The 18435-nt window shown below is 46.8% G+C and overlaps 1 protein-coding gene across 1 annotated transcript in view; it reads right to left on the bottom strand.

Annotated features, from left to right (window-relative positions):
• The window catches only part of LOC138261495 (glucagon receptor-like), a 562622-nt gene that overhangs the window by 79693 nt on the left and 464494 nt on the right, over positions 1–18435 (bottom strand). The window contains exons 12-13 of the mRNA XM_069210480.1: positions 16879–16967; positions 2241–2379 (exon numbers count right to left, since the gene is read on the bottom strand). Coding sequence (XP_069066581.1) covers positions 2241–2379; positions 16879–16967 — 228 coding nt within the window. The remainder of the gene's footprint in view (positions 1–2240; positions 2380–16878; positions 16968–18435) is intronic.

Genomic DNA, 18435 nt, shown 5'->3' with positions numbered 1-18435 from the left:
ACCTTCTGGAAAGGACGGCCCACCCTGGCTCTTGGGCTTAGCAGGGATGGGGCGGGGCGGGGCTGTGCGCTCAGAGATCCCATGGCGGAGGGGATTTGGACTCCTTCCTGGAGGTGAGCTGATGATGTGCTGGAGCGTGGTCTGTGTCTGACTGGGACGCGCGGTTTCTGTCTTCCTCTGCTGGAGACACAGAGTGGAGGGTTTCTCCCCTTGTGGAGCACCTGTGGGCTCCGCCCGCTGAGCCACGCCCCGTCCACCCTCGAGGTAGGTAGGGGAGTTCCCGCCTTTTTTACCAGGATGATGGATGGACGACTAAGTATTTTTTACCCATGTTTCTAATTATGTATTGTATGTGCAGATGTGTGTGTATAAGTCATGTGTGTGTGTGTGTATAAATATATATATATATGTATATATGTTGTTTCTGTGCCTGGCATGTTTCTATGAATTTCTGCTCTCTTTTTATCACACTTATCTACTCATCGCTCTTATGTCATGTCTCTATCAAACTATCCTCCATTCTCACTCGGACTCATCCCAAATCCCTTCGACCACTTCCATCTCCTAAATATCTCTGCCTAAGCTCATCCCTCCACCCCCACATCTAACTCACCAAACCTCACTCTACCTCTGTGACCTCCCACACAACCCTACTAAATTCTCCTGCATTCATCTCACCCTGCTACTATGCTCTCCCTAACCCTTCCACATCCTCTTTCCCCTCCGCCCCCCTTTTATTCATCTCAAGCCTTTGGATTGAGCAAATGAAGGATAAACTCCCAATTAACACTTCTGGATTTCTTTCCTCCTCCACCCCTCCATTACTCCAGTCAATCTAACTAACAAACTCTCATATCCGCAACTCTAATTAACTCATAATAATACTAAAACTGTACTCCTTATTAAATTATACTAATCCATCACTAATTCTTGTTGGGTACCGGAGTAGCGTGCTACTCATCGAAAAGCGCTTCGACGCCTCGTCAGGGGTAGTAAGCGCTATATAAATACGATTACAATTACAATTACATCTAGAATTTTAGTGCTGGTCTAAAAGTTATCCATTATTGCCTACAAGTATTCTGTCCATGCTTTTGGGAATTTCTTCTGATGTTGTTCCACTGACAATCTTCCCCGTGTTTGCACTGCTGTGGAGACAATAAATTAATGACCCATTCAACTCCTCTAGTATGTTTTGCATTGTTTGTCACTTGTTATGACTGAGATCATTATGTCTTTGGTATTTTGAGAGTTCGTTTTTTTGTAATGGTCCACAGCTAAATTTGTGGCTAATATTGCTGGGAATGTATAATTGGGTCATAGCTATAAATATGCACTGGATCTGAGGTGAGCAATCCTAAAACATTTACAGGCACAGCTGAGAATATCGGCTGTTGGGCCAGTTTGGGACCAAAGTGGTGTGATACGAGATAGGGAGATAAGTATGGAAAGAGCAAACTGGACAATAACCCTAACATCTTGGACCTCTAACCAATTTTGTCATAAGGTAAGATGCAACAGATGGACTGCTCCTCCTACTCCTATAATGCCATGTGTAGTAACATTCCTTCTTGAATTCCAGGTAGATAGAAATTACTTCTTCTGTGCCACATTTTCCTATATTCAATACTCAGTTGCCTTTTGCAAAGAAAATTCTTTGTTCAGCCCACTATCTATGACTTTGCTCACCAGGAACCCAACGCACTTCGGTGATATATTACATTTTAGCTATAATCACACTCTGTTGCAAGGATGTCTACCTTGGGTCCTTATCAGCATTTCCCTCCTTTTCAAATTCTTGTGCAGCACAGCTTTCATGTGAGCCAACCAAGCCCACACACCAAAACTCTGGTTGACCCTACATGATGTTTTAAAGCCAATGCAATCATATATGCCTGCATTTTCATAATGCTGATCACTGTAGAAAGCACGTTGGATCCAAAAAGTCAATTGAGCTCCTGCTGCAGTGGTTACTACGCTCTTGTTTTTTAATCTTGGTTATCCTACATCCTCGATCATATCTCCAATCTCGTTTGAAGTTGGAAAATGTCTTAATTCTTATGGAGAGCTATCACCATACTTAAAGAATCATGGTTCTGCATGTGGTATGCTGCTATCAACAGTTAACATTGCTTCAGATGTAGTTCTTACCTTCAGACTGCTTTCTTGGTCTTATGAAAAAAGCTGATCTTACCACAGGCTCATATGTGAATTGTCTTTGTTGCTCTATTTCTTCTTACCTGAAAGGAATTGAGGAACAAGGTGACGAAGACCTTGATGTAGCGCAGAATACCCGTTGTCTGTTCATCAGTGGCAAAGATGAAAACGACTTCATGAATCCCGAAGAGTGGTATGAGTGTTAGAGTTGCCTTTGCCAGCCTGGGAGAGAAGACACAACACCCTGTTATTGAGCTGGAGAGCTGTGATCCAGACTATTGCTAGTCTTATAACTTACTGTGTCTTCATTAATGAAGCAATGGGAAGGATTACCAACAGATTTCTTGTTGACACATCCTTACCTATATGACAATTTGTTCTTAGGGTGAGATACAGGAAGCGGGTATGGTGTACAAGCAATATAAGTGGCAAAGAATTATTACTGAATACACTTGAGTTCTTTATTTTCTTTTTAGAAGTGCTTTCTGATGTCAGAACACAGATTAGTTTGGTGGACAGCGTACTCTGTCGCCAATGCAGTGCTATAACCTGCCCACTAAACCCCCTCAGTCCTCCCATCTCATTTAGTTGGATGGTCCTTAAGTATTTCATCAAAGAAGCCCCTGTTGGCTCCGTTGATGGAATACTTCCTGTGATGGCACAATGGAGTATGGCAGGAGTGTGATTTTGTTCAGCAGAGCATAGTTTTAGGAGTTTTTAGGTTTTAATTTGAAACCAGAATTTTACTTTAGCTGTGATTTTTTTCTTCAGAAAATGTCTTAGCGTTTCCACCATGTGAAAGTGTTATACATGGTATCTTTTGGCATAGTTTCCCTTGACATTTTTGCTTTCTGGCCTCCTGTTTTGACTGTGTGCTGAATTTTGGTTTTGCTGGCGTTATGACTCTGCACACTTTATCCCTGTTATCCAGTGCTAATCTGCATGTGCTCTGTGTCTGAAACATGGTAACATTGGCTTCTCTGTGATTGACATATTTAATTTACTAGTAAGTCCCTAGTAAGGTGCACTGTGTGTGCCCAGGGCCTGTAAGTCAAATGCTACTAGTGCGCCAGCAGCCTTGGTTATGCCACCCTCTACGGAGCCTTTCAAACATGAGTGTGCAGTTTAAACTGCCATTTAGACCCGGCAAGTGTAACCACTAGCCAGGCCCAAACCTTCTTTTATATTACATGTAAGACACCCCTAAGGTTGGCCCTGGTTATCCCCAAGGGCAGGGTGCACTGTATTTAAAAAGTTGGACATATGCTTTTAAGTTTTAATGTCCGGGTAGTGAAAAACTCTTAAATTCGTTTTTCACTATTGCAAGGGCTATCTCTCTCATAGGCTAGTATGGGGATTGCCTTAAAACATCTTTTAAATGTAATTTCTGATTGGGAAAAGATAGAAAAAATGAGTTTGGTGTCTCTGGACTCACAATTTAAAAACACATCACAATTTAAAAACACATCTTGTGGTAAAGGTTGTTTTTAAATTGCAGGTCTGAAAATGCAACTTTTAGGAGGTTGGCATTTTATTACTTTATCCATCCTGTGCCTTAGCCTGCCTCCAGTTCACGTCTGGTCTGTGAAAGCATAGGTGACAACAACCTTTGTGCATTCCATCTAGGGAGCCATAAATATAGGACACTCTAATGCCCCTGCATTCCAGCTGCATACTGATGAGTGTTCCTGGGCACTAAGAGTGGAGGAGCTCTCACTTACACTTCAAAGGGTAGTGCCCTGACCCCAAAAGGCCAGATAACCCCCCACAGACCTCCTCGCAGACAGGACTGGGCTGATAGGGAACTGAGGCACTTCAAAACCATTCTTTGAATTCTCCCCAACTTCAAAGGCACATTCATTTGGGCATAAGTACTGGGCCTATGGTACCATGTACTCAGAACACTCTTGGACTGAACACATTCTACCAGGAACAAGGACCTTGGGGTCATCAGGAGGGCCTGCCACTTTGCTGTTTGCTCTGCTGGGTTGGCCTGCTACTTGCTACTTCTTATCTGGGAGTGAAAGGACTGGATCTAACTGTTTACATACTGTAATCTAACGTTTTTCCAAGGGCCTGACTGGGCTTGCCTCCTGTTTCTGAAGTCTCAGGGATATCAAAGACTTCACCCACATCTTGCTACCAGGGCTCCTCTGCTATGAGTCCTGCCCTGCCAAGTAGTGTCAAATTCAGTCTTGGGCCTTGGAGGTGAGTGTGGTGCTGCAACAGAACACCTATGCAATGACACTGGCACATCACTTGGAACTGACACATGCGACTGCAGAAACACCATTTTGCCACTGCCTGCATCAAACCCGCGGACACTGCTTGCTGACTGCATGACACAATGACCTTGACTTACATTGCAGCCCTGGCTTGGCTGATGCAGCAACGATGCATCAGAACCAGTACTCATCACTTATGGACATTGGCGCATCAACAACGTTGCCTGATCAGGAAACAATGCATCGCCTGTAAGCATGATGCATCCTGTCCTCTGGATCAACGCATCGTCACCGAGCATTGATGCAACAAAGGTACTGTCAGCAGGTCTGCGTTACGCTTGTACCCGGCCCGTTCTTTATTGTGGACAGACTGCATTCTCTAATTTGTCCCGGTCCAGCGCGATCAGATAGATCTGGCTGGAGCTATTGTCTTCTAAGCACTGCATTTTTATCTAATCTTTAAAAATTCATAACCTGACTTGTGTTTGTCGTTTTGGTCTTGTTTGGCTTAGATAAATATTGGCTATTTTTCTAAACTGGCGTGGAGTCCTTTTGTGGTGATTTCACTATGCTACTGTGTGCGCACAAATACTTTACACATTGTCTCTTTAGTTTAGCCTGACTGCTTTGTGCCAAGCTGCCAGTGGGTGAGCACAGGTAAACTTTTAGGGCTGAATTTAAGAAAGGTGGCGCTGCATCCCATGCAGCGCCACTTTTCTTATGCCCCTTAGTGCCCCTTAACGTCACCATGTGTGTGCTTTATTTAACATATGGCACACCATTGCGGTAGTTAAGGAACTACCGTCAAAACCTTTGATGATAGTTTGGCGTTTTGCAGGACTAGCGCCAAAAATGTTGACACTAATCCTGCAAAGCATATTGAGGCCCATTGAAAACAATGGTGTGCCTTCTTTTAACTCCTGCTCTGTGCAGGCATTAAAAATGCCACTTAAATTGACGCAAATTAACCTTTTAGATTTCATTGCGCCATTTTTGCGGCCCCCTATCGGGGGAACGTCCCCTTGCATAAATTATGCCTAGCACCGGCAGTGGGTTACAAAGTGGTGTAATGCATGCACTGCACCACTTTGTAATTATGAAGCAGCATTTGTGCCATAATATTGCCACATTAGCATAAAAAAATGAGGCTAATGTGGTGATATATGGGGCTAGGCCCTCTTACATCTGGGCGACAGTGTATATCTTACTTGCCCTGACTAGGATTGTGGTCCCTACTTGGACAGAGTGCAAACATCTTCAAACTAGAGTCCCCATTTCCAACAGAATGTTATACAGTTTGCACGCCCTGAACATTACAGCATAACAAAAAAAAAATCATAGATGGCAGTTGTGGTGTATGCATGCATATGCACATACAGCAGCCATCTTAGAATGCTTTGTTCATAAAAAAATAACAAAAACGTTAAAAAATTACCATCAATATATCGGTAAACATGCACACTGACGTTTTGCCATTTTTGAATGGTTTCCAAGTGTTTTTTATTGATAAAGAATGATAAATCCCTTTTAAAGCTTGCCGCAGGCAGAAGTGCCCACACACTAGTACAAGTGAGCTTACAGTAGCAGTGTGTGAGGAGCTGCAAGGACATTGCAAAAGTAGACAAAGGAGAAAAATTTTGTTAAAGGAAAAATTAATGTTTCTTCTAAAAAGAAAACCGACATTTGCCCACAAGCTCTGACATTGAAGATTATTTGTTAGGAGGAAGTGCACAAAAAATGCTTTCTCTCCAGTAAGGCAACTAGGAGAGAGAATGTGGCATAACGGCCATAGCTGCTGACTTTAGATGTGGGAAACCAGATTTGAGTCTTTGCCTCTGTGTCGCACAGGAGACGGTCAGCCCTCCTGGCACTTGTGCTCGCATTGCGGCAAACTAGGACGGATGCAGGGGGTGCTCTGTAACAAGCTCCAAACTGAATGCCTGAGCTGGGGGAGATCCCCTTATATTAAATAGCCCTGACCTCTGAAGTGAGATCAGGGCATGCGTGCATGTGAGCAAGTCAGCACTGCGCACATCCTAGCGCTGTACTACTATCGGCTCAACATCCTGTGATTCTTGGACAATCACTTTTACCCAGATTTACCAACATTTGAAGCAGCACAAGACAGCAAGATAACTTGCTGTGCTGCGGCACATTGATGGGACAGGAATGTGTCATATCTATTAAGATATGGCGCATTTGTACCCTTTCCTTGTGCTGACGCACACAGAGCAGCCTATCGCCAAATGCAGACATCATTCCATTCTGGTGTAAGGGTAGCTGCATTGCAGGCAAGATTGTCTATGCAGGAAGGGACACTTACCTGCACTAAAACAATACTTAAATGCACATCTATCTTTGATGCATTCCCAGGTTTACCTGCCTTGGTAAATCTGAGAATTCACCAAAATCCAGGGGTGGATGCATGGGAACACCCACTCTCTACCCATGTAACACCTTTCCAGTGCAGCAGTAACCCAAGGCAATGACTTGTGCTTCCTTGGGTAGTCCAGATTTACCAAGCAACACAGGGCCGTGCAAGGTAGTCTTTCATGGTTTGGTAAATCTGATTTAAGGATTGCATTCTCCTTGCATCACCCTGCATGAGGCCAGGGCAACACAATCCCATGATAAATCTGGCCCTTAATCTCCCTGTGCCAAATACAAAAAAAAACAGAAAAGAATGTGTCTTTGTGTAATGTAACTAGTGATCATGTAAAGCACTCCAATACTATAGGGTCGAGTTTGCACTATTAAAAAAAATAGCTGACGTGGGATGATCCATTGCTCTGTGCTGTATACTCTTCTGGGTGGAAACAAAATATGAATGTCACGTTTACCCACCAATGGATGAAGACTACTAACCAAAAGCTCTATGTATGTCTATTATATATGATTTTAAAACAATAGGGTGTTGAGACAGCAGCTGTTTCAAAGACCATACCCAAAAAAAGGTCTATTTTTAGTAAAGTGCCTACTTCATTTGGCTGTAAATCTTAAATCACTTTTTACTGGAGTGGAGAACAAAGATATCCATGGAACCGAAAATGGACAGAAAATGCTTTGAGTAATTGTTACTCTCCTCCTCCTTTCCACTCCCCCATCCACCATGCTCCTGAGGACAAACCAGAAATAAACTTGACATACAGACCCTCTGCTGAAAGCGCTATTTCTGTGCCAGATTTAGTGGGGGTCCATCCCACAGCTCAAATTTTATTATCAATGAAAAAAATAATTCCATAGTAAGTGACAAGTAACACTAACTACAAAGATGCTACAAATATATGCGTTTCGAAATGTTTTTAATTTGCTGAAAAATGTGAATAAATCTACCAGGAATGACGAATCTGCAAGAAATTCAGTAGGCAATTAGCATGTTAACTTGCTCTTGGTGTATCATGCCTCCTGCAGATCCATAAAGGAGTGATAAGGGACTAATATTCCTTCCATAAAGGAAGGGATTTTAGTTGATTATTCTGTCCCTCGCAATATGTTACTTATGTATTTCTTGTGAGAAATAAATACAGAAAATCACCATTAATCTCCTACCCATAAAGTAAAAGGTTTTTTAAACTATTTGTGAGCAAATAATTTTTTTACTGTGTCTGTATGGAGGTTGACGAGAACCTTTATTCTGTTGCTAAGAATAAATAATAGAAAGACCTCTGTGCCTGGAAGCGCGTTGATTGGCGAGGTGTGCTGCTTTTCTCCAGAATGAGAATGAAGATGCTCACGTTGTTTGACACTTAGGCCCTCATTACAACATTGGCGGTAAAAGCCGCTTAGCGCCATGCAGAAGACTGCCAACACACCGCCGCGGAATTCCGCCACAGCCATTACGACCCACAGCTCGGAAACCGCCAAAATTCAGACACCCACACAAGTCCGCAACACCAAAGGTCAGTGATAAACTGGTGAAAACAAAACCTCCACTGTCACGCCAACAGATATACGCCCACACTATCACGGCCAACGAATCTACGCGGCGGTCTTTCAACCGCGGTATTCCATTGGCGGTACACACCGCCGCGCTCAAAATACACACACATTTACAAAACACTACCACATTGGACAATTCGAAATACACACACCTGATACACATACACACACCACTCCCACACACCCAATACAATATAAAACACACACCCATATCACCCCCAAACCCCTACAACCAAAATACCGAAAGAAGGCCAGAGAGAGACACCACAAACTACTACCAAGCATCCACAGGCACACAATACCATCACCCACATAACTTCCACGCACCTCACACAACACACCACTAAATATCACCCCACACATCACCCACACCACCCCATGGCACGGCAAAGACACCCCAGGATCTCTGAGGAGGAGCTCAGGGTCATGGTGGAGGAAATCGTCCGGGTACAGCCACAGCTATTCAGATCACAGGTGCAGCACACCTCCGTAGCTAGGAAGATGGAGCTATGGCGAAGAATAGTGGACAGGGTCAACGCAGTGGGACAGCACCCAAGAAATAGGGATGACATCAGGAAGAGGTGGAACGACCCATGGGGGAAGGTGCTTTGCGTGGTCTCAAGACACCACATCGAGGTTCAGCGGACTGGCGGCGGACACCCACCTCCTCCCCCACAACTTGTAGTGAATCCTAGTTAGTTTTAATGGGAGAACAGGAGTTAGCTTAGCCCATGGCTTTAGACTCGTGCCCCCGTCACCTAGTGACTTTTAACCTACTTAGTTTGCTCGTAGCCCATTTCATTATTTATTTCTTCTAAGATGGCTGCCTTGTTTATAGTTAGGCCACTTGTTATGGGTAATATTATCAGTGTCACCGCGCCAAGGCGTCAAGATCAAGCACCAAAGACAAACAAACAGTAGGTGTTCACACTTAGGGATTTTCCCTCTCTATACTTTCGAGGGATTGTTGATATCAATTGCCGTCCCAAGCATGTCTGTTATCTATTGTTTAGGAACACAACTACATTAGGGGACCTTGTAGATCTGTATAAATACATCACACTTTAGACAGATAATCAGAGGGATTCCGACCAGAGGGCATCGCCACCATCGCTGATACCTATGCTGCAGTCGTCTTGACGCTGACCCAGTCTTCGTGTCCCTGGGGAGTCTGAGATAGAGACCTCATTCCAAGGTAACGAGGGTTGGGGGCTCCTCTCATGGACATGGCATTGGCAGATTAGGTTTAACAAACCCAGCTCTCCTTTAGGTAGGAGGTTAGGCCTTTTTCACGTTAGGGCATTAGGGCATATTACATCTCATATATTTTTTCTACATATTGCAAGATGGTGGGGGTCTTTATAATAATGACTCTTGTCTTCACAATTCTGTTTCTTGCATTATTCATTGTCCTAATCATCGCAGCCCATGCAACTTATCGCAAATTATCGCAAATTGCAGTTATGTTAAATAAAAACTATTGTAACTCTACTGCATCTGTGTCATTGCCTGTGTTTGTATGAGCCATAATATATCTGTGAGAAAACGGTAATCTCCGTTTAACCACGACACTCCCTGAGAAATCTTATTCTCGAGTCCATGTGTAACGGCTGCCATAAATCACCTTTTACTTTTGTGTTTCTGGTGAGGTGCTGCTAATGAGCCGGTTACGGTTGGGACAACAGTTGCAACTTGTTGTAGGAAAGGCGTAGTCGCCTACAAACAAAAGTACTGTCGTCCTTAAACCAGCAGTCTTGCTCAGAGCAAGAGTCCAAACTACGACAAACAAACAACATGGGAGGAGCAGGTCTTAGCGATTCTGCATCCTGAGGGCCTCGCAGGAGTAGATAGAGGAATGGACACTGGTAAAGTAAAATCTTAACTATTACATCCCCCACCCTACCAGCATGCTATCACATACCTCCACCCTCGCCCTCACCCCTATCACTCCAACTCCTCACAAATGTCCCAATATCACAAACCACACATCCCAACACCAAGCCCTCCTTGCAACAACAAAGCATGGATGCCCATCACCAAAGCATGGCCACTGCACATACCCATACCCCCCCCGAAACCACCATCACACAAGGTCCCACACAGGAATGCAAGCACTGGGGTACACGGTCACCAACCCATTGCACACCATGGCACACACAGATGCAATAAACATCTTTTTATACCCCTGCAGGACCTCTACCCAATGCCACCGGACAGGAGGCACACATGTCCACACCACCAACAGAAGAGGCTCACAGTGATGACAGCAGCTCTGTCCAACTGGATCTAGATGACCAGCCCGGCCCATCTGGGACATCGGGACAGTCGATTCCCCTCACACAGTCACAGGCCACCACTGAGCTTCCCCCCTCTGGAAACACCAGCACAGCACCCACCCAGCGGGCCCATACCTCTGTCCCCAGGACACGTCAATCAGCAGTGTGTCCACCACTACAGGGAACCCAGGCTAACCCACCACCCCAACAACAACAGGGACTTGGGGGCAGTGGCAGTGGGCACACTGTCCAGGGGACAGAGGCCCAGGAACACAGGGCAACTAGGAGGGCTGCTGTGCGACAAGGCTAGGACAGGCCCAGGGAACCCACTCTCCATGAGGCCCTCTCCAACATCATGGGAGCATACCACCATTTTCAGGAGACGATGGCAACAGTACAGGCCAAGTTTCAGGAGACCCAGTGGCTGCAGGAGGAACAGTATTTGGGCTTCAGGGAGGAACTCTGATCCATCAATTCCACCCTTGGCACCATTGTAGGGGAGCTGAATGAAGTCCTCAACACCAGGAGGGACACTGTGGCACAACAAGGGGCCCCTGACACTAGCATGGACGATGAACTGCCCACCACCTCCGCCAGCGCTAGTGGACAGGAGGCACCACCACAGGACCACCACACCAGCATCCTACCCCCTGCAGAGGCAGAACCACCCCGCAAACGGTCCCTGAGATCCAGGACAAAGACAGAGAACGATGCCAAGACCCCCGCCAAGAAATGAGACCGCCCTGATTGTCATCCTTCTGTCCCACCTTGTCACCCTGTCCATCCTCAAACTGCCCCAGCTCCACTTCCTATGCCCATATGGGCAATGCACCTGTGAGACTAATAGACTGGACTCTGCCATGGACATTCCTCCACCATCACCCCTCACCATTTTACAGCACCCTCCAATATAGAGCACTTAAATAAACACCCTGAAGCACAAAACAATCTGGAGTCTGTCTGTGATTTCGAAATAGTGTATTAGCAATTACAGTGACAAAAAGCTCTTTCAATTGTAATGTCAACATACCTATGTCACACAGCTCTAGTCCATGAGGAAACAAAGCAGATGTCACACAGTGGGACCCACATCTGTGAAATCGTAAAGGAAAGTGAAAACTCAGTGACCATACACTGGGTGAAAACGACAGACAGTAGCGAGGTAGAAGTGTCAAAGTACATGCAGTAGTCAGGTTTGTATTCTTACCTGTGTCTCACTGGAAGTATTGAGGGATCACAGAGTTCCGGTTGTCAATGTCCTCTTCTTCCTCGTCTTCACTGTCCACAGGCTCCACAGCTGCCACAACACCTCCATCTGGACCATCCTCCTGCAGAAAAGGCACCTGTCATTGCAAAGCTAAGTTGTGAAGCATACAGCAGGCCACGATGATCTGGCACACCTTCTTTGGTAAGTAGAATAGGGATCCACCTGTCATATGGAGGCACCTGAACCTGGCCTTCAGGAGGCCGAAAGTCCGCTCTATAATCCTCCGAGTTTGCCCATGGGCCTCATTGTAGCGTTCCTCTGCCCTTGTCCTGGGATTCTTCACTGGGGTCAGTAGCCGTGACAGGTTGGGGTAACCAGAGTCACCTGCAAATGGCGAGGGGCACCTGTCAGACACACACTAACCTGTAGGGCTATCCCCCGACCCACACAACCATTCCCACTGACTTGCTACCACGTGCTCACCTAATAGTCACACACTGTGCCTTCTGGAGTTGCCCCACCACATAAGGGATGCTGCTATTCCTCAAAATGTAAGCGTCATGCACTGAGCCAGGGAATTTGGCATTAACATGGGAGATGTACTGGTCGGCCAAACACACCATCTGAACATTCATCGAATGATAACTCTTCTGGTTTCTGTACACCTGTTCACTCCTGCGGGGGGGACTAAGGCCACATGTTTCCCATCAATGGCACCTATGATGTTGGGGATTTGTCCCAGGGCATAGAAATCACCTTTCACTGTAGGCAAATCCTCCACCTGAGGGAAAACGATGTAGCTCCGCATGTGTTTCAGCAGGGCAAACACGTTGGAAAACATAGGCTGGGACATCCCTGATGCTATGGCCACTGTTGTTTGAAATGACCCACTTGCAAGGAAATTGAGTACTGACAGCACCTGCACTTGAGGGGGGATTCCTGTGGGATGGTGGATAGCTGACATCAGGTCTGGCTCCAACTGGGCACACAGTTCCAGGATTGTGGCACGATCAAGCATGTAGGTGATGATCACATGTCTTTCCTCCATTGTCGACAGGTCCACCAGCGGTCTGTACACCGGAGGATGTCGCCATCTCCTCACATGTCCCAGCGGATGGTGCCTATGAAGGACAATAGAGAGCACATGAGTCAACCAACTCAGAGGTACGTAGCCACAGCTTACACAGTACACGATTCATAATCCGAAATAAGCATGTATGAGTGTTGAGGCAAGGCCTAGGTATGTGTGACGCAGTAAAAAAATTAAGCCATACAGGCCCCTGAAATGGCTGCTGCCTGGCCTGGAAAGTGGGACAATGGGATGTGAGGTAACTGCGCTGGCATTGTACACCGTCACGGTAGGTGGTAGAAGACCGTGGCCCAATTCTGCATTGGTTAACATTGGACCCTATGGGTCCCAGGAGCCAATGACGATGTACGCCGGCGGTGATGGTATGCACCGCCGCAGACGTGACCGACATTTTCTATCTCTTCATTCACTCGATACCTGATCTTCGACAGGAGAGGACCTACACTGCAAGTGCTGCTGTGACCTCAGTCTGGAAGAGACATTGGCTCGTGCGTCTAGGGAAAGGGCTCCTGCCTTCACATCGGAGGAGTTGGAGAAACTAGTGGATGGGGTCCTCCCCCAGTACACGCTACTCTACGGTCCTCCAGACAAACAGGTAAGTACACTGGGAGCATGTTGTATGGGCTATGCCTGTGTGGAGTGGGGTGGATGAAAGATGGGGGTGGGGGAGATTGAGGCGTGCATGTAACGACGGTGAGTGCATGTGCCACATGGCAAGGGTAGGGATGGGAGCCAATGACTGTGCTGGTGCAGTTGGTAATAACTTTTCTTTTTCCCCTGTACAAATAATGTAGGTCAGAGCCCACCAGAAGAAGGAAATTTGGCGTGCCATCGCCAAGGACGTCCAGACCCTGGGGGTCTATCAGAGATGGAGCACCCACTGCCGTAAGAGATGGGAGGACATTCTCTGCTGGAGCAAGAAGACGGCGGAGGCTCAGCTGGGGATGGCCTCCCAACGTGGGAGGGGTGCCTGTCGCTCCATGACCCCCCTGATGTTCAGTATCCTGGCGGTGGCGTACCCGGAGTTGGATGGGTGTTTGAGGGCATCACAGCAGCCACAGGGGCTGAGTACCTCTAATTCAGCAGATTCAGCGCACAGTGGAGGTGTCTGGGTGGGGGAGGTGGGCTGTGGGTTTCCCTAGGCTAGGGCGAGTGTGCTAGTTAGGTCCCCTTGTGATGGCAGACCCTGTGGCACCCCACCCCACCTGTGCCAGAAGGGACCACCAGCCCCGCTGGGCCAGTAAGGACCGCCAGCACCAGCCCCGCTGGGCCAGAAAGGACCGCCAGCACCAGCCCCGCTGGGCCAGACAGGACCGCCAGCACCAGCCCCGCTGGGCCAGAAAGGACCGCCAGCACAAACCCCGCCGGGCCAGACAGGACCGCCAGCACCAGCCACGCTGGGCCAGGAAGGACCGCCAGCACCAGACCTGCTGGGCCAGAAAGGACCGCTAGCAGCTGAGTCGCTGGGCCAGGCAGCACCGCCAGCAGCTAAGTCGCTGCCAAGGACCCCGCCGCAAGAAGCACAGCTGAACAGGACACCGGCGCCACAAGCACAGCTGAACAGGACACCGCCGCCACAAGCACCGCTGGCCCATGAGCACCAAGGGCACTGACGCTACTGTGTCCGCCACGAGCAGGATGAAGCACTCTGGGCACAAAGCCCCCTCTAGAACCAGTGGAGAAAGGCAACCACTACCTCTGTCCTTAGCAGGATGAAGCACTCTGGGCAAAAAGCCCCCTCCAGAACCAGTGGAGAAAGGCATCTACTACCTCTGTCCTTAGCAGGATGAAGCACTCTGGGCACAAAGCCCCCTCCAGAACCAGTGGAGAAAGGCATCCACTACCTCTGTCCTAAGCAGGATGAAGCACTCTGGGCACAAAGCCCCCTCCAGAACCAGTGGAGAAAGGCATCCACTACCTCTGTCCTTAGCAGGATGAAGCACTCTAGGCACAAAACCCCCTCCAGAACCAGTGGAGAATGTTATCCACTTGAGAGACTGTGGCTTTGCACTCCCCAGGATTGAAAAATGGGTAGCCCACCCACTGTAGAGACGTGAGAGACTGTGGCTTTGACTCCCCAGGATTGAACATTGGGCAACCCACCCACTGTAGAGACTTGAGAGACTGTGGCTTTACACTCCCCAGGATTGAACAGTGGGCATGTGGCCCCCTCGTGGATTTGGCGTCATGCACTCAACCGGCTGAGGTGCCCCCCCTTTCCCTTCCCCCTGAGGTGCCTGTTTTATTGCTATCTGATGCCCCTGCAGTGTTCGGGTATTGAGTGTGGGCCTCGCCCATGCCGTGTGGGCCCAGTGTTCCACGGACTTCAATGGAGCAATACCTGGACTACTATTGTTGGTGTATATATTTGTGAATAGTGTATATATATTTTTGCGTACTGGATTTTAATATATTACAATGGTTACAATCATTTCCTTTTGTCTTTGCATTCTTCCGGGGAGTTTGGGGGGGTGTAACTGTAATGTTTCATGCTGTATTAGTGTGTGTGTTGTAGTGGGTGAGGGTGGGGGTGGGGGTGTTGCGTGTGTGTCCCTGTTTTTTCCATCCCCCCCTCTCCTGTGTCGTAGGTGCAGTACTCACTGTGGTCTTCGCCGCCGGCGTTCGTGCTCCTGGTAGAGGAGCAAGAAGATAAGGGCAGGGAGAATGTGTAGCTCTGGTTCCATGGCGTCCTGGTTCCTCGTGGGGTGTGTAGAGGTGAAAGTTTTCCCTTTGAAGTCCAGTTTCCGCCATGTTTTTGTTCACAGGGAATCCGCCCCGGAAAAGGTGGCGGATTGGTAGGCTGTGATACTGTTGGCGGTACATTATCCTCCGCCTGTCTGTTCGCGGTGACCGCCATGCTGTTTGTTTGTACCGCCATGGCAGTCGGAGTGTTAAAGTGGCTGTCTTTGTTGGCGGTTTCCGCCACGGTCGTAATTCACATTTTTTGCTGCCGGCCTGTTGGCGGTCTTATCACCGCTTTAACACCGACCGCCAGGGTTGTAATGACCACCTTAGTAAGAAAAAAACACACGCATACGCGCGCGTGTGCCATTTTAAGTGCTTTCTAGATGGAGAGTACACCAAACAGATCTGCCCGTTCAATCCCAATGAAGCGAGGGCCATAAATAACAAAGCCACAAGTGGTATAACTTTAAACAATGTTTGTTAAGAAAAGTGGCAACAGTAGGATACCTAGAATCCCACCGAGGGGGAATGAATCAAAGAAAAATAAATTAGACCTCTGGCAACATCCATGAGCAACGTTTTTATATATAGAAGAAACCACTTACTCTGAAATCAAAAGGTTAAGGTGTCCAGTGTCCCTGTGATCACACAGTGGAATAAAACAGCATGGCCCATTCGTGTGTAAATAAATAGGGCGCATAATTGGGTTTAAACATTTTCACAGGTGACATTGGATTAATTTTCGGCCAATAACCCTTATTGTTGATAAAGTTTCAATCCCAGAGGATACCAGCGGGATTGCCATGAGGATAAAACAAAATAGTGGCGTCAGAAAGCACCAATTAACCCATGGAAGTAAACCAATGAATTATCAGTTCGTGAAGAAGGAGTGACAAATATTAGTGAAATAATAGATGGCAGAGGGATTTACTTACAATGGGCGGTGTGCTAGCCAATCACATCTAAGAGTATATATTGAAGGTGGAAGGTGATGTAACATTTCTGCGCCCATTTTTCAAGGAAGTTTGGATGGTTTTGTCCCCTTTCTCATAGGGGTAGCAGATGCATCCAGTTATTCCTTCAGTATCTACCTGATAGGTGTGACAGTTTTCAATATTAATATGTAGCTCATTTGTTGTTGACAGAGGATTAATGTATTTTTCTTTGATTTATTCTCCATCGGTTGGAATCTGGGTGTTCCACTGTTGATCTTTTTCTAAACAAATATAGTTTAAAGTTATACCACTTGCAGCTTTGTGTCCTACTGCTATTTAGACGGAAAGGCCCAGGCACACTCACCTTAGTTTATAGTCAGCATAGCCCTTCTGATTTGCTCTCAGTTTTGCGAGGATCACCTTCAAAATCCTTGTAAAAATTACCAAATTGATCTGAAAAAGAGAGTAACAAATGAAGTACTGATCTCGTAACACAAGTGTAGTCAAGTAAAAGACAGCTTCGCCTACCACAGGGGTCTTCAAACTGGGGGGTGGACCCCCCTAGGGGGACATCAAGTGATCCCGTGGGGTGTGCTAGACTCTGGCCGAAAGAATGATTATGCAAATAATATTACTTTGTTTTAAGCAGAAACATGTTTATTGCATTGGTCAAAAGGTAACAGACTTAGTTGCAATGTTTAAATAAGTCTAGGCTTATTTAAAAATTGCCAACATAAAAGAATAGTTTTGAAAGATTCTGAGGCGCCTGGGGGGCGATGATTATTTTTTTTTCACTGGGGGGGGGGGCACAGCATTAACAAGTGTGAATACCACTGGCCTATAACTATATCAAGTGGCAGGTGGATCTGCTCCACCAGCTTTAGCTACTGGTTAGGGGTGGTGGTCTGACAGTGACACATGGTGGCTGAGAAGGGGACACCTACTCTTGCTTCGGTTCTTGCAGTCAGTCAGGTAAAATACATGGCAGTTTGTGTAGACCCAAGGTGTCTGTATTCTGCTTTTCCAGTTATATGCAGAGATGGCTGCTGTTAGTGAGTGCTGCTGTTGCAAAGACACCTGCTTGCTATGCGTGTGGCTCTTACAGGATGAGAATCCTGCTATTATATTGCAACCTGCTGGTCATTAACATGGCTTTTACATTGGCACCTGCTTGCCACGGCTGAGAGTGTGTCCCTGACACAGAAGCTTGCCCTCTATGAGAATTGCTCCAGGTGCTGTACCTGGGAGTACTATTCTGACAAGAATCCATCTTGTCTGTCATTGTGGCTGCTCTTACACCTGGTGTTTCTGAATACTTCTCTTCTTGCTATCCCTGCTGGCCTTGCATAAAGTTCTTAGCCTGGCACATTCTGAGTGGTAGTGTTTTTTCTGCTCTTTCGGTGACAGCTAATGATTGTGGCCATTAGCCTTGCTTTTACGGTGAGCAATTCAGGCTGCTATGAGTAGTTTTTTTAGTGTCCCCTGTTCACTCTTTCTCTATGGCTCCTGCTGTTTGTCTGTATTTCTGGTATAGAGACATATATGGCAGAACTAGGTGGGTCTTTGCCAAATAGTAGCCCATGGATCAAGTTCCACTAGGGCAGCTTATCATTAAGCTGACCAAGGCATGGTGCACCACAGGATCTAAGCTTGTGGTTCCCATGGGCAGAAATGTTTTAAGGTATGGGCAAAGTTGGAAATTACCCAGGCAATTAAACTAACATGAGGCACCCTGGAAAACTGATCTTTCCCTCTTTCCGTCTCACCCCTGTCTATTTTTCTACCTCAACCTCGCTCCCTCTTTCTGCCTATCTCAACCTCCGACTCTCTCGCGCTACAGCCAGTGTCATTTTAAGGATTTTGGGGCAAAAATGGGCAGGCAACATTTTCCGCAGTTTTCTGTGACACTATTTCTGAATGT

The sequence above is a fragment of the Pleurodeles waltl genome, chromosome 10 (genome assembly GCF_031143425.1).
Source record: "Pleurodeles waltl isolate 20211129_DDA chromosome 10, aPleWal1.hap1.20221129, whole genome shotgun sequence".
Classification (NCBI taxonomy): domain Eukaryota; kingdom Metazoa; phylum Chordata; class Amphibia; order Caudata; family Salamandridae; genus Pleurodeles; species Pleurodeles waltl.
Note: the sequence above shows the minus strand (reverse complement) of the source record. Positions and strands in the feature narration are given on the sequence as shown.